At 38.5% G+C, this 16,427-nt stretch overlaps 1 protein-coding gene across 2 annotated transcripts; it reads right to left on the bottom strand.

The window, feature by feature from the left end:
• Positions 1-2,697: 2,697 nt before the first annotated feature.
• Positions 2,698-15,065, bottom strand: LOC141899442 (uncharacterized). Of its 2 annotated transcripts, XM_074785750.1 has the most exons (15): positions 14,954-15,065; positions 14,688-14,714; positions 10,021-10,289; positions 9,594-9,786; positions 9,273-9,518; positions 8,634-8,825; positions 7,613-7,861; positions 6,483-6,653; positions 6,121-6,396; positions 5,431-6,042; positions 4,884-5,330; positions 4,518-4,790; positions 3,998-4,189; positions 3,664-3,915; positions 2,698-3,062 (listed from the first exon to the last, which is right to left on the bottom strand). In XM_074785750.1, exons 1-15 carry the CDS (start codon positions 15,015-15,017, stop codon positions 2,896-2,898), a joined length of 3,630 nt encoding a protein of 1,209 aa, XP_074641851.1. In that variant the 5' UTR covers positions 15,018-15,065; the 3' UTR covers positions 2,698-2,895. The 2 variants fall into 2 exon arrangements, with proteins under 2 accessions (XP_074641851.1, XP_074641852.1); XM_074785751.1 differs by lacking the exon at positions 4,518-4,790.
• Between the last annotated feature and the right edge of the window lie 1,362 nt (positions 15,066-16,427).

Here is a 16,427-nt window from a genome sequence, read left to right as displayed (position 1 = left end):
TATATTCAATTGGAAAGTTGTAGCCCATAACGTGTTCTATGATTTTGGTGAGTTTCAAGGTCATTGGTTTTTGTATGTGGCCATCAGGGGGCGTTGAATAATACAATAACTTAGTATCGCTATATTATATTTGTACCAAGGCATATTTTGTTACCATGATCAATGGCAAAGTTGTAGTTCGTGACATCGTCTATGATTGTGGTGAGTTTTTAAGGATATTAGTTATTCCATATAGTCACCAGGGGCGTTGAATAGTAGAAAAGCTTAGTTTTTCCTTATTAGATTGGTACCTAGGCATAATTTGTTACCATGATCCATTGCAAAGTTGTAGTTCATGACATCGTCTATGATTGTGGTGAGTTTTTAAGGACATTAGTTATTCCATATAGTCACCAGGGGGCGCTGAATAGTAGAATGGCTTAGTATTCCCTTATTAGATTGGTACCTAGGCATATTTTGTTACTATGATCAATTGCAAAGTTGTATTTCATGACATGTACTACGATTGCGGTGAGTTTTAAGGTCATTGGGTTTTGCATATGGTCACCAGGGGGCGTTGAATAGTAGAATAACTTAGTATTTTCATATTAAATTGGTAACGAGGCTTATTTTGTTATCACAATCAATTACAAAATCATAGCTGCTCACATGTTCTATGATTGTGGTGGGTTTCAAGGTCATGGGATTTTGTATATGGTCACTAGAGGGCGTTAGTATTCAAATTGTTAGATTGTTGAGCATTTGAAACCACTGCCCAAGTGAGCATGGTGTCCCTGGACCCCTAGTTTGGTTTTGTCGCCCGCGACAATTCATTATTTTGGTTTTGTCGCACGCAACAATTCAATAGTTTGTTTTTGTCGTCCGCGACAATTCATTATTTTGGTTTTATCGCCCGCAACAATTCAATATTTTGGTTTTAACGCCCGCGACAATTCATTATTGTGGTTTTATCGCCCGCGACAATTCATTATTTTGGTTTTATCGCCCGCGACAATTCATTATTTTTGTTTTGTCGCCCGTGACAATTTCAATATTTTGGTTTTGTCACCCGCGACAATTCATAATTTTGGTTTTGTCGCCCGTGGTTTTGTCGGAACATTAAGTTTTTGGTCGAACAGTGTGTTCAGGTTGTTTTGGAAATTTACTCGGTCTGGTATATTTTGGATTACTGTGTATGTCAATTGTCAGGACATTAAACAGAAGACGACTTAGGATACTACCTTACGTGACTTCACTAGTTAGACCGTCTCATTCCAAGATGAGGCGTTCCATTGATTTCGGTTACAAGTTTCCGTTCAGAGATAACTGCTGTGCCATTTGGGCGACCTATCATTGGTACTGTTTCCTAATAGCCTGTTCAGTAATGGCTGATGTTGAGCCTTATCAAATGCTTTGTTGAAATCCACCGTTGAACAGGATTCTAAGACTGTGCAGAAAACCCGTTATCGCTGCTTTGCAGCTATATTTACTCGTTACTTTTTCTCACACTTTTTATGTTTGCACTTTACTCACACTTTACTCGCACTTTTTATGTTTAAAATTGATTTTTTATTATTCGAAATCTATATTTGATCTTATTTATCTAGATTATTACGCTAACACTTAACTCACACTTTTAATATATGGAAATATTAGAAGTAATAGGGAATATGGGGGTTCAGGTTAAAGGTTGAAGGGGCGAGTGAGTAAAAAATAAAAAATTTATTCGAGCGTGCAAGAATTTCTTTTTTATCTTTAATGGGCTCGACCCTTCGACCTTTGATCTGAACCCCCATATTCCCTATTACTAACATGTATTGCTAGTTTACTTTCTAATAGTTCTATTATGTTTTTTTTTTACCTGGACTGGACGTATAAACAATCCGGGCCTCATTAAAGAGCGCACTTCAGAGGCAAAAAACTCACTCGGTACTGAACAAAGCTTAAACAAAACGAAGTGAGTCGTTTCCGGAACCAGTTGCAATTGACAGGCAAATATTAGAAAATCTGCCTCGGGCCTGGTCCGACATTTTTGGTCAGGCCATTGGCACCCGTGTCAGTAGGCAGTCAGTGTTTTGAAATCACGCATGATAAACATTTTATTTGAAGCGATAGCGCAACGTATTGCAACTAACTGCAAGTTATTAAGTCACCAGTGTGATTCTTGATTACTTCTCAATGCACGACTCGGTAGTGTACTATTATAGAGATATTGTTTTTTTTAAATTTATTTCATCGCGAAGAACATATTGTCGCACTAGAGACGTGCGTAGAATGAAATAATGGGACTCGATCTCAATTGAGTTGTAGATCAGTGAATATGCAGTAACTTCGCGCACCATTAAAACTTTCAAGGCGCGTTTCAAACTATTTTAAATCAGTTTTAATCTCCGAGCTGCCAATGGTATAGTTCACTTATTTCCTCACAGAGGAAGACATCTTCCACAAGGTAGCAATATGGCTGATGTTTTTATTTCATTTTGTAATGATTTTTTTAAACTAAATTAATGCCTCCTTGTAATCGTTCAAAATTTAAACTATGCTTAAGACTTTCCCACGGTTAATATTTAGGACCAAAGAATTGCCAAATCAACATAAAACTTCCCACCCAATAAGCGTGATGTTTCCTCCAAAAGACCAACCAATTCATATAGTTATCTGAATTACCATACAGTAATGTTATTTCGGGCAGTCCTCCTGGGCCCTATAAATCCACTCATGGTTCATCGATGGAGGTCGCAGATAATCGCATCGCAAATAGTAGCCGATCGCCGCAAGACCAACCTATGCCCGGCTTTATGTCCGTGAGAAATACCTTAGAGAAGAACTATCCAATATTCTGTTTATTAATCTGATCAAATCATCAGAAGTCTAAATATTCTAATATATATTCAAGAGTAAATGTTAAGATCAAGCTCAGTTGGGCAGAATCGGCGTTTCGCAGATATATCTCAATCTGACATTGCCGCGTTCATCATTCCATCCCCAGCCTTTCCGATCTCTGTTGATCGCGATATAGCTTTCCATGTTCTCCGAATTATTCGGCTCTCCTGGGCTCCAACTTGAGAATTGGTCCGGATTTACTAAAACGACAACAATATCCTGCGTAATTGGAAAATCTAAAAAAGGCAATTATTTGTCAGTATATGTGATTATTCGTCTATATTGGCACTATCCTGTGGTCAGTTGATTTTGATGGTTCTGTGGAACTTGAACCCTGTTAGTAACAGATAGATTTGCTTATTTGTGATTTGGGTTTCTTGTCAATCTCTTTTTTTGTGTACATTTGAAATAGTTTCTATTCAATGGGAACCTACCAACCTACTGTGGCAATTGAGGAATTGAGAATTCGACTTATGGCAAGCAAGAATCCACCTGGATCGATAGTAGTCTTCTACGTTAATTCTTCTGCATTTAAGTTAATATTGAATTAACTTAAATCAATCAATTATCAATATAAACTCTACCAACGATAGTATACGTAGAAAAGATTTATTCAAAATTCAGTTCAAGGTTGATTAATGAACTAAGTTTGACAACGTAAGACGAGTGCTCATCACGCTGTTGGAGGGCTAGCTGATACTGGAGCTCACCATTACAGAGTAGAAACCCCGGGGCTGTAGCGCCTCGATTTCTATCATGCGAAAACAAATACATGTACACATCAAATGGACGAAAGCTCACCTTTGAACTGAGCGTAATCACGTGACCACATCCACGTATCGTCAACTGGCAAACCACCTGTCCAATATGCCCGACTTTTTGAAAGATGCTTAGTTATAGCATTTGTTTCATTGACACTATCTAGAGATATCAGATTGCCACCAGTACTTTGGCAGTCCATATAAGAATAGTACCATGCCTTTGTCTCGCGTTTTATACAATAGCATGTGTCTTTGAAGACGGCGTGGTTGCCCAATATGCAATCAGGACACTCTGGAGAAAGATAGTCAGATCAGTCAAATCATTTTCATTTTTGCAAGAGTGAAACATCTTAAAAAATAGGTCATAAACGTACCAGCAGTCACTTTTCCATTCTTGAATACTGGAATCTTGGAATTTTCACAGATATAGGGTAATCGTGCATTCCGCCATCCGTGATGCCATCCCCATTTCCCAGCAGAAAACTGTAATTGCAAATACGTAAGCTTCCAAGTATGTGGTGGACCCACGACAAACAGCCAACCGTTCCAACCTAATCTATAAGATCCTGTGAAAACACAATAAGAAACAGTGAGACATTTTTAGAAGTGAGATGGAAACTTAAAGGCCTACTAGATAGTCGTTAGAAGACAGCCGAAGATATTGGATATTTTTCGAAATGCCGTTTCACAAACTTGTCTGCTAAAAAAGTTTTTCGAGTTTGCAAACTCGTAATGATAAGTAAATGTCTTTGAGGGTGACAAAATTGGACAGCGAATTGTATTCGGTATTGCTATGTTGCATGTAACTAATGGAGCAAGAACAGAATAAAAACAGAAAGCAAAATGAACATCCTTTCTCGTTTGCTTTAGGATAAAATTTACGGAATTCATAACCTCTAGATTCTGCAGGCAGTATTGATGTGTCCCAAATAAACGTTTCACCATCTCGCACTCCGCCTATCCAAAATTCTGCAAAGTTACCGACAGAGGTATTTCTAAGTTCGTCTAAAATGAATTTGTCTTCGGATGCAGAGTTGATAGCTACTAAATGGGAGTTCCATTTTCGACATAGGTGTTTAGCGACTAAATAGTCAACTTTAGTTCCAGAGAAGTAATAGCAGCTCCCTGAATGATATTGCCAAGACTTGTCTGCGCATTCATCATTTTCTGGAAGGTGAGTGGAATTGGAGTCAAAATGTAACATCGTTCGACATGAGTGGTTATAAATGCCCATTTACTTTCGGTTATTGAAATACAAACCTTTCTCACAAATGAACCCCGAATGGATGCCTTTATTCGGATGTACGTCGTCCCAACCCCATTCTCCATTTATTTTTTTATATGTTACGACTTTTCCTAATAAACTATTCGGTTCACCAAGTCTCCAATGCGTAAATACAAATGGTGACGTAGTCTTTTTTCCTGAATCGTCATCATCTGCGTTCCCCTGACTTGTACCCCATGTCCACAATGAAGCTTGTTTCCGTCTACCGCCAGTCCAAAACTGTGTTCGTCTTGAAAAACGCCCTTCAGTTGATTCCAACATCTTAGTGATATAGAAAAATTCCCCTTTTGATTTGATCGCAACAAGCTCCGCTCCTTTGCGTGAGCAAGCTGAATTCGCTTCTGACCATCCATTCGTAACGGACGATGACACATGGTAACATTTTTCACCGTATCGTGAGAAACCGATTTTACAATATTTTCCTGTAAATGCAAAGCAAATTGTGGAATTTAATTCTTTTTTTAAATAAGTGAAAATAAGGCGTTGGTCTTTCTACGTATACATATTATGTACAGGACTTACGCTGTGTTGCAATGTCATCATCATTGCAATATCGAATCTCACAGTAATCCCATCTCGGCCCATTGACCGTGTAACACCAGGGCTTCTTCGATTTATCTGGGTTTCGACAGAAGTTCCCAGCATCGGCAACGGTTTTATCGGGAAACATCACGTCCAGTGTTCGAATGTGTGCGTTAGGTTTTTGCGATGTCCATCTTTGACATAAATATCCATTTCTTGTAGTTTGCTTCGTCCCAGTGTACTTAAGAGCGATGGAGTCATTACGGTATTTGCATTCTAATTTCAATGTAGGTTCTTCAATTTCAGCCAAATCGCACGATGGCACTGCGCAATATGCCCAAACACCAGCAGACATATTGGCCAGATAGCACCATGGCCCTTCGGGTTTCTTGTCTGGGTTTCTACAGTAGTTTGATGCATTCGCCATTGATGCATCTGAAACTTTCATATACGTTCGCTTTTTTCTCGCATATGCAGGTACGCTGTCCCACGACTGACACGAATTACCATCGGCTGTTATGTTCATCGTCCCGTTGTAGTTTATTCCTTGTATATCGTCGGGGTGTATACAATCGGAGTGTATTCCCTTGGTAGTTTCCGTGGTTAATTTCACTGAGAAAAAAAACATCAAATGTAGATACACTTCATTTTGATCTTTCATGGATCGAAAACAAATGATAAAATGGTTACCATCACATCGTGGAATGCCACAGTAATCCCATCTCACTGAAAATGAGTTTACATAGCACCACGGACCCATAGGCGAATTGTCTGGGTTTCGACAATAGTTAGCAGCGTCAGTTACCCTTGCGTCTGGAAATCGATCTGCTCGATTCATCTCATGGCGATTTGGGTATTGGTGGATCCATCTCTGACATACGGCACCTCGTCGTGTCGTACTCTGCACACCGATATATTTTGAACCGAGTAAATCAGACGTACAGGCCCTATCAATCTGGAAAATCTCTAAGATAAGAATATACGGATATCATATCATCATATCAATATAGCCGCAAAAGAAAATATCCCTTCAATTAATATATTTTACATACCAAATTTAGTTTTGTCCTTCTCACAAATAAAACCCATTGTCTTCATGGACAACTTATCAGCGGGGAGATTTTGCCATCGATAGTTCGTCGAGTCGATCACCAAGTAACCCGGTGCAGTAAGTGAGGATTGAAAAGGTTGTCCAAAATCCCAATTTAGAAATTCAGTTGGAACTACAACGTAACAAACAGAAGTGTATAACACACAAGTCTTTGCCAACGATGTGGTTCTACTACGAATGAGTAATACGATGTATAGTCTTGTTAATATTTCAAAATAGAATAGTTTTTCAGACGTGGTTCTATTATTGTTCAAAAGCCCCGAAGAACAGCCTGTCAGCTGATCACCTCCGCTGTTTTTGTTGATTTCATCATTTATCTAATGGCCCCATTGCTAAAGGTATCCCGAAAAGTGTCATTAAAAATTCATTGAATCTTTTCAGTAGGGCAACCCCTGTGCGTCGGATCCCCAAACAAGGGGTCTATATCGTTATTATCGATCACCAATAGAACATCAATAAGAAATTCAGAAGAGATCCAATGAATACTGTAGGAATAGTAATGATTCATAGAAACATAGACCCGGCACCCTAATAGGACAACCCCGAAGGAAAAATCCAAGAACGGCTCCTATATTCGTGTTGCCCATGACTCATATAACATACACAGAAAGTAGTGATCTGATAAAAACTGGAAGACTAGAAGAGATACATAGAAATATGGGCCCCATCCAAGGCTACCCTTGGGGGTCAAATCCAAAACGCCTGTAGATTCTTTTAGGCATTGGCCCACAAATTCATGGTACCAACTTGATCCGATAAAAACTGTATGGGTAGTAGCGATTTAAAGTAAACGTTGACGCCAGACGACCTGACGGAAGACGATGGAGGAACCCGCTAAAATATCAGCTTGGACACAGCGGAGGTAAAAATGAACGCATGAATTGAACTATGAATCGATGACACAAAATGAGCGAAGAGACATGGACACGGCAGACAATGCGTACAAAAATGTTTCGATAAAAAATCTGTTATCTTCATACGAAAAATGATGTTTAAGTGGTTTAGATGTTGATTATTTATCAGCATATAGCACATTGAATACCCTGAAATAAATATCATGTTCAAAATTACCTAAAAAATTCCCAGCATCCTCAGCACGTATCCATTTGTCTCCAACCTTGACGTGGCCAACATAAATATTCTCATCAATAAAAAGTGCTTCAAGCTTCTGCACGATATACGTTAATTCTTCTGCGCTGTCAATAGCCATGAGGTGTCCCCCACCCAACATGCATTGCCTCTCTGCCTCACCAACCGTCAACTTATCTATCGCAAATTCGTAACATCGATTATGTATCAATTCATAATTCCCAGGGCAAGCTATAAAAAATTTGAGAGACAAGTACATATAACTTCATTCTATGATAAGAAACAAAACATAATTTCATAATAAGAAATTAAGATAATAATATAGTTGCAAAGCAGCAATAGCGAGTTTTCTGCCTAGCAACATAATTAATATGCAAACCATTGGAAGTCATTAATAGAAATTGAAAATTGTCTATTGTCGCTTGTTTATTGTCGCAGTTTCGAACCCAATGATAACTGGGACTGTCGGACATAAAAAAGGAGCCATGAAATATTTTCATATGGCAAGGCCGTAGCAAGTGGTACGGCCGCTGTGGCCATAGCCATACCAATTTTTCAAACGGACCAGAGGAAGGAAATCCATAGGGTTTTCTGTGAAACAGCATAAAACCATTACGCACGATATAATTTTACGCACTGATCACCACAATCATAAAACATGTCATACGTTACAATTTTGCAATTGATTGTGATAACAAAATATGCATAGGAAAACAAACAGGTTAACCCAATTCTGCATAACGAGACGTATCAATGGCACTGCTTTATGAAATATCATACAGATTTAAAATCTGTTGATAGTTTCCGAAAAGATCCTTTTCTATCTACAGATGAGGACTTATGATATAGGTTTGTCCGAATGGCGACCTCTATTTATGTAAATGATTTGAAATTCAACAACCCAATTGATATTTACATCACCACTGTACTTTTTCCTTTGTGAATTCTGCAAACATATTTAGTATTTGACTTTGAAATTTTAGCATGATAAAAGTTTACATACCTAGCAATTGTTGATGTTCTGTGTTGTGGCCCGATACAATCATTGGTTGCTCACAAACAAATATTTCTGGTCTGTTACCATCGGCTCGGTATATGACCCACGTACCATTGAGTTTTGTAAGTATAGAATATCTATATTCTGAGCCCTTGGGCGAATAAGAGGAAAAATTTACTGAGATTGCATCATATGTTTCTAAAAACAAACAAAAAACACGAGGGATTATTGTTATATTTGATCTATATCTGCGCTATTCTCAATTAATCACATCCTCCCTCGGCAAGGATTCGAACCTGATGGCATCGCTTCACTCAGCCACGGCACGAACCCCTACCACACTAGACTGGGTGCGCCTATACATGTGCCGCTGCTTTGCCGCGCGAAATCTTGCGGCACCAATCAGATTGCTCGTAGTATAATCGCTGAGGTAAATTTCACGGAAGAACTATAAATGGGAAAACCCGGGCTTGAATGAAACGGGGTGTCTGATTACATGGCTAAATAATGATATCATCTAAGCGGCGCATGAAGCTGCGCACTCGGTCTATTGTGACAGCTTTTCGTGCGGTGGCAATCTCGATGCCATTAGGTTCGAATCCGAGGGAGGATGAATCAATCAGTGCCCTCGCAGGTCCATCTTACCAACTTCCCAGACAAATTCACCACCAACTCCACCCAGCCTAACGCCACCGGTCCAATAGGCAGTTGTTGTGTATGAATTACTGAATTGTCTATAGAGGAATTGATTTTCCTCACGGCTGTTTATGGCAACCAGGTAAGCGCGCTGATTTCTGCAAAATCGTTTGGCTTGCATATGTGTTTGTTTTGGCCATCGAGTGTAGAACAAATAACAGCTATTAGCATACTGAATCCATGGAGATCTGCATCCTACAGCAGAAGAAAGATGTTCACCAAGTTTAACCAAGAACCTACATCATTAGATTGTTTCGAATCACTCCTTACCTGAATTGGACACTTTTTCGCATATTGTGTTTAATCTGTGGTCAGATGAAGTCCATAAATCATTCCAAGCCCAAATCCTGTGTGATCTTTTAAGAGTAATTGCTAACTCACTAGGATTGTTCGGTTCCCCGGGATGCCAATCATCGAATGTCAATGGTACTATTTCGTCGTTTACTTGTAGAAGCGGCTCTTCCTGAAATACATGTAATAGGTCATAAAGCATTTAATCATCTAGCATACCCATATATGAATTTCAATTGATTCGTACTTCTGGGTTGCACGAATGTAACAAGTTCCAGCTAACCGATAGTATATTCTATCGCATAGCTTGTCAAATTATATTTCAAATTCATCAAACTGTCACATATCGTGAATTAGATCGAATCATTTGAATAAAGAGAATGAGAGAAGGTAGCTTAAAACGTACTTCTTTGCCATTACCCCATCTCCATCGCTGAGCAATGCGGAAGCCACCAGTCCAATAGCCTTCTGCCATGGTGTGTGTACGATTGAGCTCAGTGAGGTTCGATTCCAGAATGGATTCAATATACTTTTGTTCGGGTTTGTCATTCACGTCTATCAGTTGTCCGCCATATTGTGAGCAGATCTCTCCAGCTTGCGTTCTTGTTGTAGGCGCAAACTCAAACAAATAGCAACTCTCCATGAAATATAACCACTTTTTGGAAGGACAACCATCTGGAAAAGTACAGGATTAACGTGGCATCAATTTTCTATCTCCCAAATTACGAGTATGAATTGCCAAGGTCGTTAAATATATACATATTTATGTTATCAAAAATTCATAGTCTTTATGAATTTTTGATGTTATGTATACAAAAGGCGTCCTTAAACATTGTCAGGACTTTCTGCTTATTCGTAGTTGTTATTCTCGTGATTACTTCTAGTCAGCGAGTGTTCATAAAATGTATCTTTTTTCAAACCCTCACAAATCAGTCAAAGAATAAACGCATTGAACGATGTAATGAAATATGGAACGATTAGTCAGCACACCCTCCTAGATTTAATGTTTGCACTATCCATATTTAGGGTTTTATGTGTCTACGGAATTCTATTGTTATTACCGTGGTCTTTCTCTTTACCATTATTATCATTATTATGACAATTTCTATTACTACAACCACTACCACTACCCACTGCTACCATTACTGCTACCGCTACCGTTCCTGCTATCGCCACTTCCACTTCCACTACACCGCCACCGCCACTGCCACCACCACTGCCACTACCAATACCACTACCACTAAGACTGCCATTACCACTACCACTACCAACCGCTACCGCCAATACCACTACCACTGCAACTAAGACTACCATTACCACTACCACTACCAACCGCTACCGCAACTACCACCACCACCCCCTCAACCACTTCCCTACCACTTCCACTACAATTACCACTACACCACCACTACCACAACCGCTTCGCTACCACCACGTCCACTACCATTACCACAACCACCACTACTACCACTAAGACTACCATTACTACTGCCACTACGACTACCATTACCACTATTGCTATGGTTTTCTGCTCTTTTAGCCCATTGCTTTCCTTCGAATTGTTTTTTTTCTTTTTTTCAAGCATTTATTCCTAAAAACACACTAAAAAGCCTAAGGCTCCTAAATCTGATTTTCGGCACAACTACGTTGATGTATATCACACTAAAACCTAACAAATTGCTTTCGATATGAAAGGTGACGAATTCCCGTTACATATGTATGAAATCTGTGGGTCCCGAAGATTGATGATCCCTAGATTGCTTTTGTCTGGGGTAAGGTTACCAAACTGGGTGGGTATTTCCTTCAATATTTGACTTGGATGTACTGGATTGAAGGAACTGGCATACCTTTACTGCGATTCTCCTCCTTGATTTTTCAAGTTAGGTTGGGTACGTATGTTGGGCGAAAACCGATTCAATGCGTAGCTTAAGATGCTAGCATAGCAGCCATAAACAGGATTCCCCCTGAAATTACGTGCTTATATACATATGAATTCAACGCTTTAATTTCTCTTTGTTTTTACTCCAGGATATAGAAGGTTTTAGAATAGAAGTGGTCTGAGCCTCATTGAAGTGAATCGAAGAAATGCATTCTCCCGGTCTTATCCCGATAGCGCATTTAAAGAAACCCGAAATGAATCCATCAAGTTTTACACAAGATTCATTCTTCTCATACGTACATCGAATTCAAAATATTGAGGACCTTGCCAGTAATATACCAGTTTTTTCAAAGGATTTCATAATTGAGTAAATCAAATTCCATTTTCTTTTGAAAGCAGTGATTAATCAAAGTACAAAGACTGATATGTAGTACCAGTTTGCTCCAGTCAGTGGGTTATAAACCAGTTTCCAAAATAGTACTAAAATATACACTTAAGAACAAAAAATGTTCAAAGTCGTTCAATGGTGGATTAACGTTGTCACGTTCGGTCATTGCTCTGATGTGATTTAACAATCTTCTAGAAAGAGTTCGTGTCGTTTCTGGCTAATCATTAATTTCTGTACTGTTTTCTTTTGTTTTCGGCATTGAGTATAGCTTTTGACGGCCCCTGTACGTTTTTCTTTTTGCTTGACGTATCGGCCCCACTCCGCGCGGTTGCGCCACCGCGCGGTATTTACGCGAAGCAGCAGAACACAAACATGGCCACTCTCCCAATTTTCAATGATAGAAATCGTGTGTGCATTTCAATTATTTCGGCTGTTAGGGTTTTAAGGCAAAATATAAGTTGATGATGTGATATGGCGATGTTGATTGATGATAATTCCGCAGTGAAGCTAGACACGAACGGTGCCGATTGAGTGTACAGCTGCCAAAAACACGGAGTCTTAACAATATACTTATACATCTGGACGCAAGCGGACTGAATGCAGTAAACAGAATCACAATCGATACCATTAGCGTAGTCTATTAATTAAACCCAACGCCATTTTCTTTTATTAATTACGCCTACATACCCCGATTTTGACACTTGAGGTATGTTCTGATATGGATCGAACCGGAACGACGGTCTATCAATACGCATAGAACTGTTTGACCACATTTGCTTTATTTCACCACATACGCATTACAGTAAGTTTACTGTTGCTGATGTTTTGACTGTAAACTCAGTCTCATTGCCGCGATAGCTGGAAAGCTGCCTTCTTTTTGGCTTCAGGATAGCAAGCTCGGTCTATTTGCGCGTGGTGGTGGCTGGAAAGTTGCCTCTTGACATCAGTCTCATTAAAAACTACCAAAAACCTAATTGTGACAATATAAATAAAACCCGATGAAGACTGTATATTCGTAAGTGTACAAATATGTATTCAATATTCACGTGCCTGTGCCGCTTTCTTACTGACGGTCCATCAATGCGCATAGCACTGTCCGTTTGATTGCGACGCATCCACAGACCTAACTATGCACTGTATATTAGAAACACAAAACTGCTCCCGTGTAAAAACTTTTCCTTTTAGGCAAACTCAGCACCAGATGTGAAGTACCGATTGCGCTCCCCTTGACGGAGAAACCCATCCTCATCGGAGCTGCACCGTCGATGTCATAAACTACACTTCGGATACCCAAGGACCATACTCTCATCTGGAAAATTTGCGTTTCGAAATGTGCTTCCTTTCTATCTAGTCGACACGCGGAACAATCAACTTAGAGGACTTCTACATCAACATCTACCCGAGAAAAAAACCACAATAAACTATCGGACTGTTTACAGGTAGAAAACGACCAAAAAAATATAAAAATGGACAAAATGATCTTCACCCTTGTAATTAGCTATTTCCAAAATCTTAATGTATTAAATTAGGCAGCCAGAAAAATTCACCCCAATCAGTCGCTTGCCGTTTCAGACTGCTTGGAAGATTGTTTGAACGAACCGGAACCGAATTTCCAATTATGTACTTCGATTTAAAAAAAATTCTGTAAATTAGACCGCCGAGCAAACAACTATATCTGTACTTCGATTTCCGATTTCAAAATCAAACCCCCTGTTTCGCTCCCGGCAGGTGTGGTGGGTCTGTAAGGGACACTCAATAAAAAAATCTAACGAAATTTACAAACCAAATAAACAACAGGGACAATCCCTATTTTAAGATCAAAAACACTGAAATGTGCGTAGTTGCGTAACTATTTGCAGTGAATTGCAGACGAAACATGAAGCCTTAACGGCCGTTTAAAAGGAAATTATACCAATCGCAATTGTATAATAAAAATGAGATAGAACCTAAGTTAAAATTCTGGCCATTTCTAAAATGTTATTACTAATTTTTAGTCAGTGCGGAACGTTTAGTTTTCCAACAATATTGATGGGTGGTAGGTAGTCATGCAATTCAAGTCATCATTTATTACACGTTACTTTCGTGTTGTTGAAAATCTCGCGAGTCCTGGACCAAACCCCAATGAACAATGTGATCTATGTGCTGGCCACAAATGCACACAGATCACACTACACTACCCATTACACACTCCAGTACCCACAGCTTTCATATATCCATCCAAATATTTAGTGTCTTTCTTCCTGGATCTCTCAAATTTAATAAATTCGGGAAGCCATGCTAAACACGATTGGCCTTGCTTAGCTTATTACGAGTTTGTTACGAGCTTTCGCACACTCACGACTGGACCAGTAGCGCCTGAATGGATGATACAAATTATTTGTTGTTTGATTCATTAACAGGCATGCATAGGTTTTCAATCCAAACCTTGGATTGCTATTTATTTAAAGAATAGCAATTACGAGATTATCATTATGATTTCTAGATAATCGAATAAAACGCTCTAATCCGTGTCAACTGTAGAAAAATGAAAAAGTCCAAGGGGTACCATAGAAACCATAAGACGTGATTGAACGGTACCCCTTACTGCTTTATTTCTAGTTTCTTATTCTAGTTTCTGACACATAGCTTCTGCTCATTAGCATAGTGATTTTGTGTGCTTCGTTTTTCTGTTTCTTATCATTCCACCTGATGATGGCAAATATCGGAAACTTTGTGATCTCATCTTGATAAATATCATCGCAAATTATTTCATGGTGAGACTTTTTCATTAATGATTTCTTGAATCAAACCAACAAAGCTAACTCACGCGTTTTCTGCAGATTAGCACGCCGTTCTGAAATAAATCGAAAGATCGGTGAAATAGAGTGTAACACACATCACAAATAGTTTTTACAAAGGAGAAAAAGACCTCACACTTTTAAACACTTATCACATATGATATTCAATTTCATTTAAATCTATTGTGACGTTGCTATTCATTCAGTTCAACCATGGACTCTAAAACGAATTTAATGTCCATGGTTCAACGCAAAAACAATCTCTCACAATCGTTATCGTAATCCGATAACTCACCAGCGCAAGCCAGCGGAAAAATTAACCCAATGGTTATCATATATCCTGCGAATCTTGTCATCATCTTAGTTTGCCTTTTATTCCCATAGTTTTCCGGGTTACTTTGCGTACATAGGCTACATATGGAATACTAATATACGTGTATACTAGTAATATGTTGATGAAAAATAATAACGTATATAATTTGTTTGCCATAAACAGCTATTTGACCCAAAACTGCAATCATAAAAAACCATATAAAAGGAGAACAATTAATAATTCATATCGTTTATCATTTCGTTTAATTCGTTACATAACTCATAGTTATATGTACAGTAACGTCGAGTAATGTTGTTGAAATTCGATATACAATGCTTGCTGGTTAAAAAAAACACTTTGCCAACTGTCAAGATAGAGAGTACAGAGTTCAAACAAAATCCTATTATGACAAACGATACTCGTGCTGCCTGATTTCAAAACACTTCAAATGCAGCTGCCTGTACATATAGAATCCGCATTTTTTATTTAACTGCTGTGAAAACATGTATTACGTACATGATACCTTCATTTCTGATTTTATGTCCTCAAATATTTAAATTGTACTTAATAGGGACAATCCCTATTTTATGATTTTAAGAAAATTATGCAAAATAATGTAAAATATGGAAGTCAACTCCCGATAACTGCAAACACGACATCTAAGACATTCGGATCTTCGTAAAAATGATACGTACAAATAGACCACTCATATATTCATTACTATGATAGCCATAATAATGATAATTATTACTATGAATTACATCTCTATCATTGACATCATCATACTATGACAAATCTTTTATATACTCTCATTATCATCATCAAATTGATGTTGTCAAATCCCCATTTCTAATCGTTATTTATTATCGCGTGTCTTCGTGTTTATTTACCGGGGCATTCCAACATTATTTTTTTCCTAATCTTAAAATAGGGATTGACCGTACTATTTATTTGGGTGGTAATTTTCGTTTGACTTTGTTTTGATTGAGTGTCCCTTTACAGACCTACCACACCTGTAGAGAGCGAAACAGGCCGTTTGATTTTGAAATCGAAAATCGTTTTTGTTTATATGGGAGTACATAATTGGGAAATTCGGTTCCGGTTCATTCAAACATTCTTCCAACCAGTCTGAACCGGCAAGCGACTGATTGGGGTCAATTTTCTTGGCTGCTTAATTTAAAACACCGAAATTTAGGAAGTAGCTATGTTACAAGGTTGAAGATCATTTTATCCATTTTTATATTTTATGTCGTTTTCTTCGTGTAAATAGTCCGATAGTTTATTGTAGTTTTTTCTCGGGTAGATGTTGATGTAGAAGTCCTCTAAATTGATTGTCCTGCGTGTTGACTAGATAAAAAGGAAGCACATTTCGAAACGCAAATTTTCCAGATGAGAGTATGGTCCTGGAATCCGAAATGTAGTTATGATATCAATGGTGCAGCTCCAATGAGGTTTG

Source organism: Tubulanus polymorphus, chromosome 2 (assembly GCF_964204645.1).
Source record: "Tubulanus polymorphus chromosome 2, tnTubPoly1.2, whole genome shotgun sequence".
Lineage (NCBI taxonomy): Eukaryota > Metazoa > Nemertea > Palaeonemertea > Tubulaniformes > Tubulanidae > Tubulanus > Tubulanus polymorphus.
The sequence above is the reverse complement of the archived record's forward strand: the minus strand, read 5'-3'. Positions and strand labels throughout refer to the sequence as shown.